The sequence below is a fragment of the Rhea pennata genome, chromosome 14 (genome assembly GCF_028389875.1).
Source record: "Rhea pennata isolate bPtePen1 chromosome 14, bPtePen1.pri, whole genome shotgun sequence".
NCBI lineage: Eukaryota > Metazoa > Chordata > Aves > Rheiformes > Rheidae > Rhea > Rhea pennata.
Window position 1 is genome coordinate 8603858 of NC_084676.1, and position 14321 is coordinate 8618178.

A 14321-nucleotide genomic window follows, 5' to 3' on the forward strand; every position below is an offset into this window, starting at 1 on the left:
GTTTGGCTTTCAGCATGCAAGCCTGCTTGATTCAGAAAATATTGTGTTTCTCCAAGAACTATATTGCAGAAGATAAACAGTCCATGTTTGTTAGTTGTGAAATGAGACTTTCTGATAAATAATTCTGGGATGGTTATTGCAGAATAAACAATGAGCTTATATGTTGGAGTCACTTTTTTGGAAAAATTATAGACTTCAGATCATGCAATTTCCATCTAAGCTCGTCTACTAGCTAAGTTTTATGAGACACAATTATTAGAAGTTTTCTGTGGACTTGAAGCCAAATTGAGATAGACCATAAGAGTTCAATTTGAGCTGTGTACAAGGTTCTTGATGTTGGCTGAATATTCATTGTGGTTTATTTTTGAAATGAAGATCCACAGAATGTGAAAACTACTTTTTTGGAAGGGCATATACCAGAGCTTATTTTGACATTTTCTTGGTATCACCTATTCTTAAAAACAGGAGTTACTCTGTTGAAAAAATGACTTTTTATGTAATTCATTTTGTGGTTTTTCTGTTGTTAATAGAGCACACTTTTCATGTTTATTTTCTTAATGAGATAGGTAGTTATGAATGAAACATTCTAATGATTGATTTTAAAGAAAATGAGGATTGAAAGGATTTTCAGTGACCAGGACTTAGGAAAAAAACACCACTTTTAAAATAAATATATTTAAGCTCCTGTAGCTTGAAGTGCTTTGTTTTGGGTTATTTTCTGCAAAACTGGAGTAGGAAACATGCTGTGTGCTTCCCAGCGTAGGACCTGTACTCCTCATTGGTAATTTCATTTGAGTCTCAGGTATGAGTAGCATTGTAATTGATTCTTCTTAGGTATATAGCTTTTAATATATTAAAATATGTTTTATTGTGAATGCGTATATATTTGTAATATATTTACATAAGTCATACTTAAGTATGTCATAGACATGTCTTTAAGTGCACACAGTAAATAAATATAGCATTCAGGGAAAAACTTCAGTTTCAAGCTAGCTATTTTCCTTTTAGAAATGCTTAAAACATCATATACTGAAAAGCATAGTACAGCGTGCTTTTACACGTTAGGAATAATCAGGAAGGCTATGAGAAGTGGACTAAAGCCAAAGCAGAAATGTGCTCTCCATTTGTTACAGATGAGTAGAAATAAATAGGTTATTCAACTCCCTACTGCTGTACGTTGCATTCATAATACACAGAAAGCTCTTTATTGTTCTCTGCTTAAATGTCTTGATTTTAGTATTTCTAAAGTGTTTGAACAGCTGTTATATATAAGAGCTAGCATACGTTTTTAAGTGATACTGTGAATCAATCCTGTTTTCTTTAATGTAGAAGAAAAAAGGCTATATTTTGAATGTTGTAATGCTCAAACTGGAATATCCTCATGCTTTTGAAAAAAAAAATTACATCTGGCTCCATCTTTTGCATTGGACTCACACTGTCGTTGTTTCACTTTCTGCCTTAGCTCTGTCAACGGTAGAGTGGGCCGGCAGGATACGCTTCGTGATTACTGGCCCGTGAATGGGTCTAGCTAAGCCCCGTGTTCTAATATTTTAGCTAATAATAGATGCAGAACATGTCATTCAGTTTTGGTTTAAGAAAACTTTGTGCGGAGTATTAATGCGATGAGAGGATATAGATTTGAGTGTCAGTTCTTAGACTGCTTTTTCTGTCTTTGGATCACTGACTGTAGTCATTAACTGGTAACTTGACTGGCTGTAACAGATCTGTTCATCTAATCAAGTTTAAATCTCTTGGTGTATATACATGTTTGCAGCAGCTAAAAGTTTTTTCCAGATAACCACTGCACAAAGGTGACACGTGAACTCAGGGAAAAAGTTAATCATAGATATACTAATAATAATACACATGATCATTGAATTTTGTTCATATAAAAAATTTTCATTACAATTTACTTTGCTCTTCTGTTCATCTTGTGGAATAAAGAGGAGAAAAATAAGATGCTGACCTTTTACTGGAGAGGAAAAAGAAGAGAAATCTTTACTTTGACCAGGATGGAATGGAAGTGTCTAAACTTTTGCATCTAGATAAAATTTTTGATTCTATTAAATGTAAATGGTTGTAAACGGTGGAATGATAAAGCTGCACAGAATTATACTATTTGTGTGTTTACAAAAAACAAAAATATTTCTGTGTTTAAACAGAAGCACATGCTTCTCCACTCTCCTGGAGTCTAAAAATGCTAGGTTTGCTTCCTGGTTACTTTGTCCATACTAGGAAAATTTTTTACCACATTTTTTTTCTAAGACTTCAGGGTAACTGATGAATGTGTCTCTTTATTTACATTTGTAAAGTGTTTCTTTATATGTGTGTCTCGTAAATAGTCTGTGCATCTGTAATTTCTGCCTGGGTAGTGGTATACACAGACATAGTGAGCATAAGGTTTGGTTTCATGTTTCATTCAGCCCAACCTAATTACTGCCTTGTGCCAGGCTCTTTAAATGGATTGGCTTCCGTTTCATCTCCGTATTTATACGAAGCACCTAACAATCTCATCCTGTGAATTTAGCAGGCTGGTGCTCTCCGTCTTACCAAGCAGCAGCATCCTTTACTAGCCACTTCAATGTCTCCATTTCTTCACAGCCTTTTGAGTGCTCGTCTTACTAAAGAGAGAAGATACTTGCGTGTTTGCTCTGATGACCCTCCTTAGAATAGAGGAAATTCCCGTATTTAATGCAAAATTAACAGACTTTTAGTCTTTGCAGTATTGCTTCTAGGTAAGCGTGTTCTCAGTCTCGAAGTGTAAAGTGCCTTGGGGTTACTTCAGTGACATTTGTCACTGCGTTGTCCTTTTGAACTCCTGCTTCATTTTGGGGTTTTGAAAACAGATGTCTCCCTCCTTATTAGGGAATGAATTGCAGCTTGAGTAATAAGTTTTCCTTCATTTGTAACTAATAACGTACACTTCGAGATATGTAGCTTGGAACACTTTTTTTAAAAAAGGAACATTTTGAAAGGGTAGTGAGATCTTTCTAAAAATTATTCTTTTAAAGTGTCCTACCTATTTTGACCATCCAAAACTGCAGTTGCCTCTGAAAACTAGGGCCATATGATGACAAATGGTTTTAGCTGGAACAGCAGGCCTGTTTCTGGAACACAGTGTATTTGAGTCTGAACTCTGGCACGATGACTTGCCTTTTCTTTCAGTGGTACCAGTGCTCCAAATTTATGTAATTCATTTTTTAGGCACTGAACCATTCATATTTTGTTTTCTTTTTCCCATTCCCCTCCTCCCCGCCTTTTACTGGGGTATAAAGTATGTTCTATATGTATGTTGTATATTAATACACGTGGATTTTACTTTAGGAATGAAATGCAATATCCCAAGGACAATAGTGGAGCAGTTGCTATGGTTCATCTAGTTTATGCTGTGATATGTTGTTATAATGAAGACTAATACATTTTCTTACTGGCAATATGTGACTGGGTACCTGGTTATGAAGTAAATACTGCAGTACAGTGATGAACAAGAGTAAGATATATAGTATGGGACTTTTTTCAGATGTAGATGGGATGCTCTTGAGAACAGAATCTAATCCTGCTTCTGGAAAAAAAGACATATTCAGAAGAGTAAAACTAGTCAGCTTAAAATATTTAACAGGTAAATATATTTGGTAGTACAATAATTGAAAAATTCATTCTGTATTTGCCACCTTACAGCCAAGCATTTCTGTTAATGTTTGTGGCATCCTAGCAAAGCCAAGTATATGTTGGGCATACGTGCTTCCGTTAGCAACCACAATGCAGGAGCAAGGTCTTAGCAAGCGAAGTTTGTTAAGCTTTAACCGCAGCAGATATGAAGAAGACTGAAGGGACAGCATCACCATTCTGTTTTGTGCTGCAAAGGAGGAAATGCCATAGTTATTCTCAACTGGAACACACCTCTCCTAGCTTTAATGGAAAAAATGAAGAAGCATTTTGAAGCTTATGCATGTGGGCTTTTCTGGGGAAAGATGTATAAAAACTAGAAGTGTTTCCACGGAAGAACAGGGTGTACTGATTCATCTCAGAGCACAAGGTTCTGCAGAAGAGGCAGGGTCATCTCGTGTCCAAGTGCTGTGCCATTGCCTGCGGGACCCTGCTGGAGTAAATGACCCTTCCTGTTCGGTTTCCGGAGGGCCTCCCTAATGCATGTTTTCAAGGATGGCCCGTTTACATGTTCAAGTGACTAATTACACTGCACTAATTTATGTATAGTTTGTGAGACAAAGTCACCATAGCCAGTTATGCGGTCACAGGTGGGTTTGCATTTTTCAAGCCTCTTAGACTGATGCGTGGATGTAGATTTGCATAATATAAGAATGTACTTTTATACATGTAATGAACAGCTTCAGGATTCAGCTGCTGTAATGAAAGCAGCTTTTATTGACTATCTGTGATGGAAACCTTTTTATGTTTACAGTTATCACTAATGAATGAAGATTGTGTTAAATATGAATTCTCAACCAAGACACTGAGCCTTTTTTATAATTTTTGTATAAACATGAACTAAAAGACACAATCACAGAATCAGTAAGGTTGGAAGGGACCTCTGGAGATCATCTAGTCCAACCTCCCTGCTCAGCAGGGTCACCTAGAGCATGTTAGGGTTGCATCCGGGCAGGCCTTGATTATCTCTGAAGAAGGAGACTCCACAACAAATAAAGCAAGACAAAACAGTGGTTTTAGATTAGTCTTCTTTTAAGTATTCCTTCAGTACTGTTTTATAGCCCTTGACTGGCTGTGACCAGATATGCAACTGTGCTGTGTGTTATTTTGAGGAGTTGGTTAAAGGTTTAATATAGGATAACATATAATGAACATTCTACCTCTTTTTGACAGAGATTGTTTACTAAATCACCCAAAGATCAAAACATCTCCAAATTACTGCTCATTAATGGCCTGCATCAACACACAGAAAGCCTGTTGTCTCCCAATACTGCAAATATCTGCTCAGATACTTAATTGTGTGCTCTGAATTGTCCCATTGAAGTAACCAGAGTTACTTCATCCGTAAAATTAAGCATAAGACTAAGACTCTGTAGCACGGAAACCCAGGAGACTTCCCACTGATTTCAGTCCCTAGGGGAAAGTTAACAGACTCTTCAGAGATTTTCATTTAGAAAAATGTTTAAATGGGTAGCTGCAGTTTAGAGATACAAGGCTTGATCCAGAGCTGATCACTGGTATATAAAACATGGTGAATACAGTGGAGACCATGCAATAAAATTTAGATCTCCAAATTTTCCTGTTTCCTAGAACTCACAGGCTTACAAGGTACTATAGAAACTGCAGACTGTTAAGCATCTAAATGTATCTTTCCTAGATTAAAAAAAAAAAAAAATACTGAAATGAGAATACTCAAGCCATTTACAAACCAGATGGGGTATCGTTTTTTTTGTGTTCTAATCTTTGCTATTGGGTATACAGGAGTTCAGTGTACGCTTTTGGGGGAGGGGGGAAAAAACCTGCTTGTGGAAATTCTAAACTGAAATGTTTGCCTTTAAGAACAGTCACAGTGGATAAGTGTGTTTGCATTTTTTGCATATGTGTACTGTCTGTTTCAATGCAAACAATTTTTTTGTTTTTATAATCACAGGACTATACCTTGACAATGTACTTTCAGCAAGCTTGGAGAGATAAGAGGCTGTCGTATAATGTAATACCTCTAAATCTTACTCTGGACAATAGAGTAGCAGATCAGCTGTGGGTTCCTGATACCTATTTTCTGAATGACAAGAAGTCATTTGTACATGGTGTCACTGTGAAGAACAGAATGATCCGTTTGCATCCAGATGGGACAGTCCTTTATGGACTCAGGTCAGTATGAAACATTTCTAACTCTTCTGTCATTTATTTTCAATCTTTCAATCATGGCTTCAATTAAAACCTATTATTTGCTTTTTTTTTTCCTCCTTCTTTTCCTTTGTTTTCGTCTTTTCCTTTTATTGCTATTCATCCTAACTGATGATATGCTGGAAACAATTTCAACTTAAGTATTTTAAGAGCAGATAAAGTTTTTTAATAGATTTTTGAGATAAATTGCCATTTTTAGTGCAAAGTTATTTGTTTTAAGAAGAGATAAGACTATAAAATACTTTTTAAAATACACAGTCTGGATTTAAAAGTCATTTTTAGAATTGCTTCCTTAAAGGAATTGAAATAAAAAATATTTAGTAAGGATTAGAGGGAGAGGAAAAAAGGAAAAATCTGTATGGCAGCTGAATAGATTGTTTATTCAAATGCTATTTTTATGAATACTTTTTGTTGAACCTCTGATTTGTAGGTTACACTGATTTTAAAGAAAAAAAAAACTTTCTGCTTTTCACTACAAAGAAATTTGACTTGAAATGTTTTTTCAGCCTAATATTGTCATTGTGCATGACCACACGTAGAGAGGTGGTAATATATACATGTTTGTAGTGACTGGACAAATTAACAGAAAGCCCCCACTCTTGAGAAGGCTTGAAAAGTGATGTGAAATGTCTGGCAGTATTGGTAGACAAAAATTCCTGTGAAAGAGGATTTATTTGCATTCCTGCAAAAGATGAATGAATATGGTATGAGTAGGTAATCAACTGGGTTAAGAAAAAAAAATGGAAGAAAGTTTTGTATAACTTAGTTCTAATTTAGAATATCTGATATTTTCAAAATATGCAGTAGGAGCAAAATATACAATAATAATTTTAGTGAATACTCTATTTTCTGTGGAATTTTTCTGCTGTCCACCTGTAATTAGCAGGTGAAGGAGCATGAATTGAACTTGCTTGCTTTCTGCTCAGATTTGAAGCAGTGGCATGTGCTTACTTATTTAGTCATATCACTTGAACAAACATGCCCTGTGAAGTTCATATCTAATTGTGATCATCTGTTACTAATTAATAGTCTTGAAAATGTTGGATGCCTTTAGATTTTTATTGCATGTACATCTTGATATTAATCTTGCAGATGTTTCTAGAAACCCCATTTTCACTATGAACTACTTAGATCAGTGAGATACCTGAACAAACCTATCTAATCTTCATATATTTTAATATGACTCAGGCTTAACATTTTTAGCTTTCTACTTAATTGTGATGTGCTGACCTGAAAGTCTCCAGGGTGGTAAAGTTTTGCCACTCGTGTATGTGAGGAGATGCCTTTCCCAGAACAGTAGAGGCTGCCAGCCCTTGGATGGAACCTTCTCCTTGTGACTGGAAGACCACGAGGTTGGAGGCAGGCTCCAACTGCCTGCTCTCTAGATGACAGCAGAACCGCTGGACCATTTTGAAAATGGACTTAGTTGTCTTAGCTGCCTCAGTTGGGGTTAGCATAGCTTCTTTGTCTTGGGTAGAGCTAGTCCTTGTTTTTACTGAGCATGTAGTATTTCAGTTTTAATACGTTTTTTAATGTTATAAAGAAAAATCACATACGATTTTTAACCTGAAGCTCTTTATTTAACATAATTGGATGGAACATTACTAATACTTTTAGTTTTTCTTTCTTTCCCAAAGTAAATCTTTAGAAAATGACAATCACAATATGTCATCCAAAATATTTCTAGAATAATTCTATTTATTATTCCAATTGTAGAACTGGTAAGCAGCCCAAAGTAGAGGTGTATTAGAAGCATTTTTATGGTTCAAGAGTTTTGAATGGGGAAGTAACATCCTTGTATATCTAGTAATCTAATATTTATGATTATTGATACATTTGCGATTATCAGTCCTTGCATTCCTTTCAAGACCCTGCTTGGTACCCTTTAGGTGCTCTCTTCACCCTGTGAGCTGTTAAAAGACGAATGAAGGACACAGATTTTTTTTTTTTCCTTCATTCCCTTGTTGTGTTGGCATGAATTGTAGACCGAGGGCTGTAGCCAGGTGGCTGTCACCCCGTAGCTTCCCCTACCTGTTGCAAAGACGGGGGGCTGTGACTGTAGTTGGTGCTGCTGCAGATCATGCCTCCACATGATGAGATGAGGGTATGGCAGAAGGGGTCCAGCTTTTATCTGTACTAAATTCACAGAGTCCGCTTCGTCCTCTAGGGCAAGAGTGAGTAAGTGGCTTAATCCTGGAAAGTCTGTCAGGTTAGTTATCAGCTGTAGCATCTAGGAATGATTATTCCTCTGTCATGAAATGAGAACTTGGTGATGTCCGTTTAATAATAAAAATCTTTATTTTGGTCATTGTACCTTTTGCTGCACCAAAACCTGTGGGCATGGTCCCTGAGGTTACCTGCTGCTTTTAAAAAGATGCACTTAAGTAAAAGACATGCAAGATGGATCTTGCTGCTATGTATATTTGCATATGTAGATTGCTGTGTTTGCATGTGTGTGTATATACATACATTATGTACATAGATATTTCTGTGTACACACACAGGTTTCCTGAGTTTTGGAGGATACAACTCCCTAGTCTTCAATTTTTTTTTTTTTTTTTTTTTTTTTTTAAGAAAGAAAAAGTTGTTTTAAGGATTTTTCTATCACTTTTATGACGTCTTCAGGTTAGAAGAAAAATGAAGACATTCAAAAGCACAATAGGTAGTGGATCTGGATGAAGAGTTTTTTTCTTTGATCTCAATTATTTGGAAAAATAAGTTTGAAAGAAATCTTGACTGCATCTCTCTGTATGATATATATCGCAATGCTAAACTGTTAGGGTAAGAAAGCATTGCTAAAGCTGTACTATTATATCTTAAGGCTAGGAATACACATAATTCCTTGTTTTTTCTCTCCCAGTCCCCAAGAATTCTATCTCCCTGTGTATCTGGGATGTAGTCCATCTCCAAGAAGGACTGCTGAGGGCATTGCCAACAGTAAGAGACAAATTTCAGTGTCAAAACAGTTTTCTTGTAGTAGGATCATTGTCCTCAAAAATCCGTTTTATAGGCCCTGCTTATTAATGATCCACATGCAAGTTTTCCTAATAAAATCCTTCCTCCTCCTTGGGCTCCAAGTACAGTTTGAAAGGCTTTCCTGGCTAAAATATGTTTTTCAAGCACTGGCGGATGGGTGCTGTTATCAAATATATACATGAGTACCACAATAGAATTACATTATTAGCCTTATTCTGCTTTGCCCTCACTGAGCCATGTGACAATCAATGTTATGATTCTAATGTTAAGGTTACAGTTTTATATCCCTTAAATAGCTATTTCATCTAAATTAGTTCAAAGTTAATGTAATTAAAGTTCCTGTAATAATGGTATATTTAATATCTGCTTGACGTTAATTTTGACGTATCTTTTAAAAATTGTGTATTACTACTGTTTGGAAAATCACTGTTATCACTGTATTTGCTTCATCTTATACTTACAGGGGCATATTCTAACTTTGCTTTGCATACTACTAAATTGAGATTCCTTTACGTATCAGTCCTGCTTTCCTTTTCTTTTGTCTCTCCATACATATGTGTGCATGTGTGTACATATATGAGTGTGTTTATTTCATACACACACACACAAATTTATATGTATATACGCACACATGCTTCTGTGAATTCAAGTTCACTGACCTGGATTGTCATAAATAAACGCATGGAACTGCATTTTAAGTTCCTCTAAATTCCTGTAGTTGAGTTTCTGTTTTGGATACAGTAAATGGTGATCATCTGACATGGTTCATCGTTGTTGTTCCTAATAGAACCCGTACGTAGTATGTGAACGGATGCATGTCAGATTCGATTAGATTTAACGTTGTTAAGGTAAATTTGAGGTAGGACTAGGTGGCAGCTTTGTAAGCACCTGGCTTATCCTATCACTGAAAGAAGAGAGACAAAAATGTTTAGTAATGAATGTAGACATCTATTCTGTACTTACAATGTCCTCATGTCCTATAGCAGTGAATAGAATAGGCTATTAGTTAAGGACATAAGTGAATTTTGACCGATTATTTACATAGCATGTGACATACTGGTTACTTTTAGTTTTAGAAGGACTTCTATTTTTGAGGGATAGCTGCCAGTATGTTTTGAGAAACCATTTCGAAAACCGTTTATGTTTTGAGAAGATAAAGGAAAGACATTTTGTTTTTCCATTTCAAGTTACAGTATGGTATTTGCAAATTTTTTTCCTCTTTTAAAAATATTTTATTTCATTTTCCATCTTCAAGAAAATTATTCTTTGCAGCTAAAATTATTCTTTGCTGCTAGACATGTCAGCACCAGGACGTTCAATAGATGATGCATTTAAATCGGCAAAATGAAAGGAAATCACAATATACAGGCTTAAATTAAGAGTCGTCACAGTGAAAATGATAATCTATTGGTAGATAAGATGATTTTCAATAGCATGTTAGTGACTGGCAGGATGTATAGAATAGTGCAGTAGACTTTGAGAGCCACGATTCAAATCTAAGAAAACTAATGAACAGTTTACAGTAGGTTGAGCAAAGCTTAAACAAGACATGCAACCAGAACATACATCATGAAAAGATAAGGCTTTAGCTAAATTTCCGTACATTAAAATATCAAATAATAACAGAAGTAGCTGGTATGGTAGATGAGGTTTGTTCTTTCATAAGCGTATGTATTTTTCTCTTGACTTTTGACACTAGATTTGTCTTAAATACATTTGCAATGACAATTTTGCCATATTTTGGCCCATTCTCTGCACTTCATGTCAACAGTTGCTTCCCTGATTTTTCAGCCTGTGAAACTAGTGGAATTTTTACACATTTTTTCAAAGTTGGAATGGAAGATTTGAGAAGTGGGACCAGTAAGACCCTGGTGGTGTTTGCCATTTCGTAACTGCCACTTCTTATGTGTCTACCACCTAGGGTGGTGTTAATGGCATCATCTTCTCTGCTAGAAGAGTGTGTTTGGGTTTTATACATGCAAATAAGGAGGAAGTGAGGGACAGTATGCTAAGATTAAATGTGGTTGAAGAAGGAGCTGAAGACAAAGAACTTTCTCATGGTTTTGCACTATTAAAATTTTGACTATTTTAGAGACTTCTGCTTTTGCCTATGTCTCAGGACTGTGAACAGTCCTCACAAATGAACTCTGGGACAATGGGTTGCTCACTGAGGACTCTAATAATTGCATGACAGAGACTATCTTATACTTTGTGTTCCCTTGGCAGATGAGACGTTCCTATTGCAATTGAAGGTTGTGCTTTGTCCCCCCCACCCCCAAAATGCAATATACCCAGAAGGTGGTGACACTTCCATCCTTTTTAGCCCAAAGAAAGACAAAATGAAGTAGAGCAGAGTAGTTTTGTCAGAAATGAAAGGCTTGTTCTGTTTGAAAGCACAACAGTTTTATTTGCAAGGACTTATTTAATAAGCTGCCAACTATAAGTTTCCAAGCCAACCAACAATAATTTCGATTTGACAAATATAACGTAGTCAAGCTTTATTGAATTTTTATAACTGATATTAAATGGGAGAATTATGTGTATGAGAGTGTTGCTTTATCCTCTCTTTATTTCTTGCTAAGAGCATTGAGTCATGTGAGTTCAAAATAGTCTTGGATGCTTGGGTTTTATATTGCCCCAGCTGTGCCTTCTGCTGCCTGCTCACTTGTGCTTTTGGCTGTTTGGAAGTTTGCACTGTTGCGAATAAAATATTCTCCTACATTATGCTCTATTGAAATAGCCTTAGGCATTTTCATTCTATTAACAGACTTGTTCAGCAATTTAGCTTCTCATAGTCAGCTTATTATCTATGAAATCTGATGAACAGTATAAAAATGGAATCCATTTCTAAATGCCTTTAGCTTTCAGAGGAACATACAAACTGAGAGGTGAGTTGTTGGTGCTAGACATTCTTCAATAAATTGTCTAATCTTTATTTTGCCACTTTTTACAACTGTGTTTTCCTGATAGTATGGATTTTTTGATAAAATATAAACATAGTCTAATAATAAATGTCAACTTTTTGGTTAGAAATCCAGTTCCTCATGATCTTTGGCACTTGTTGGAATTAAATTTCTGCTTTTGGACTGTGAGCCCCCTTCAAATATCTCCATAAATTTCCAAACTGGGGAAAAGAGGTTTTGCAGGCTCTCTTCCTGAGCATGGTAGCTATGCAGTGGCTTGGCAGTCCTGGTTATGCTGTATTGATGCATCCCTGAGCTGTGCGAGCCTCCATTCCAACTGGAGTCTTCTCTAGGCTTGGAGAAAAGAAAGGAAATAAATCTTGTAATGAGATGCTCTGTAGTGACATTGGGTCTCTTTACTGTCACTATTCTACCTGTCTGGCCCAGTGGAGTGACATAAAAATATCCCATGTAATCAAAGATCATACAATGATACAAAAACTTGGGTTGGAGATGTTTTCTGGAATGCAGAGCATGTACAGACAATAGCTGTCTAAAGAATTTATATTGCCCTCGATTACACATACTGTTTTTTAACTTTGGAAATCACTTCTTGTCATTCTTTCCATCTCACAAGTGTATGACTCTGAAGTCTGTGATATGATGATGAGGGCATACAAAGATTATGTGAAAAATATTATGTTTGAGAATTGTTTGAACCTGAGAATCTCAGTACTGTGAACAGGCATTTCCATTATGTTAACTGGGAATTACATGTGGAATTTTTTGTGCTAAGGCTTGTGCTTGTAGGTGCAGTTACTGATCTTTCAGTTGCCAGCACTTGCTGAAGTTAATTCAGTCTGGCACAGTGTTTTATTTAGATTTGCATGAGAAACCTTGAGATAAATTGGATTTCTATGTCCAAGTTGTAGAGGCTGTTAGGATATACATACACATTCATAAGAACCATTACATCTTGAGTACAGCTATTTAAAGCAGGAAACTTTTGAAAATGGGCAGAAATAGTTGCAGGTGTAATAAAGTACAACCACAGTCTCAAAGCGAAGTTATGCCTCTACTCTGAAGACTAAGGCTTTGAATTCCCTAAGAACGCTGCATGTTTACGTAGAATTGTGGGTCCAAAGCACCTAGCAGCTCCCACAGCATCCCAGGGCGAGAGTGGAGAAGCGGCGTTACCATCCTAGTCTTATCTGAAAAATTAGCACAAGGCAAGTCAGATACCTGCTCTTGTTTTGTACAGTGAATTAGATCTAGCATATAAGGAAAGGCGTCTGGGTTTCTTGAATCACAGCGCCTTCCTTAAGTGAGTTAATTTTAGTCTTAAGGTTAACTAAGCAAGATACTGGCTCTCCTTGTACATTTATACAGGCCAGATTGTTTTCCTTACTCATGCAAATAGGTCCATTGAAGGTCCCAAGGAATTCACCGCAGAACAGCTACTGCTGTTATTTCTAATGATCTACAAGCCAAAGCCCTGGACCTCTTTTGTGACTTGAAACAAATCATACAACTCCTCTGCCTCAGTTGTTCCATATATTAAATTGGGATAGTAAACCCTGCCTTCTCACAGGGGTGCTGTGAAGATTAATTAATTAGTTTGTAAAGCGCTTTGATCCTGTAAAACACTACATAAGTGCCAGGCATTATTATGAAGAACTATAAAATGCCAGCCTTCATGTGCACCTTGGGAGAGCTGTTTTATAGATACAAATCTGTGCCATTCTCCATAGAGAGAATCATGCTGTTCCGTTTCTCCCGTGTAAGAGCACATTCAGAAAATGAGCCAGTCTTAAGAAAGATGCAATTTTTGAAATAAAGAAAACATCACTGGTTGTCATGAATATCTTTTACAGTTAAGGACTCATAGATTAAAGATACATTTTGCTGTAGGATTTGGAATGGTATTATTTCAGAACACCTCCATCCACAGCAGGAGGGAATGTAGCTGGATTTTAAATACCCCCCCTATCTTAAAGAAAACAAAAATATCTTTCTACTTTAGTTCCTTTATTAGATCTGAAGTATGAGATAAGTATTCGAGAGGGTCTTTTGCTTTTATTTTATATGAAGTGGCTGTTAAATCATTAGTATGTGAATAATTAATTCAATTAAGCTTAATAAGGAATAAGCTTTAAGTCATAGGAATCTATTCCATTAAGGGCCTTGTTACCCAAGATTATTACACTGCAATGAAGTGAAAAAAAATTGAGTTTTATTGCCTAACAGACAAACTGTGACATTTACTCTATATTAGCAAGAAAAACCCAATCAGCTATAGAACCATGTAATAGGTTAAGTTGCTATAAGGTTATTACATACATTAATTCCAAAAACAAATAGAGGTCATCAAATGCACAAACTTGAATTGAAATTTAAATATTAGCATAATTCATAACTACAGCAACATAAATCTATTCAGTCTCTCTTCTATGATGTCTTTTATCATATCATTTTATCTGGTAGTTGGTGATCCTGACAATGGAATTTTCCATGTAAGAAGGCTATATGTAAAATTTTATTTCAGAATACTCTAGAAAAGGTTCAACTTTAACAGCCTTCAACAGGTTA

General features: G+C 36.0%; 1 protein-coding gene across 5 annotated transcripts in view; it reads left to right on the plus strand.

The window, feature by feature from the left end:
- GABRB2 (gamma-aminobutyric acid type A receptor subunit beta2) overlaps positions 1-14321 on the plus strand; it is a 165446-nt gene that overhangs the window by 57459 nt on the left and 93666 nt on the right. For all 5 annotated transcript variants that reach the window (XM_062587241.1, XM_062587242.1, XM_062587243.1 and 2 more), the window contains one exon: positions 5597-5817. In XM_062587241.1, coding sequence (XP_062443225.1) covers positions 5597-5817 — 221 coding nt within the window. The remainder of the gene's footprint in view (positions 1-5596; positions 5818-14321) is intronic.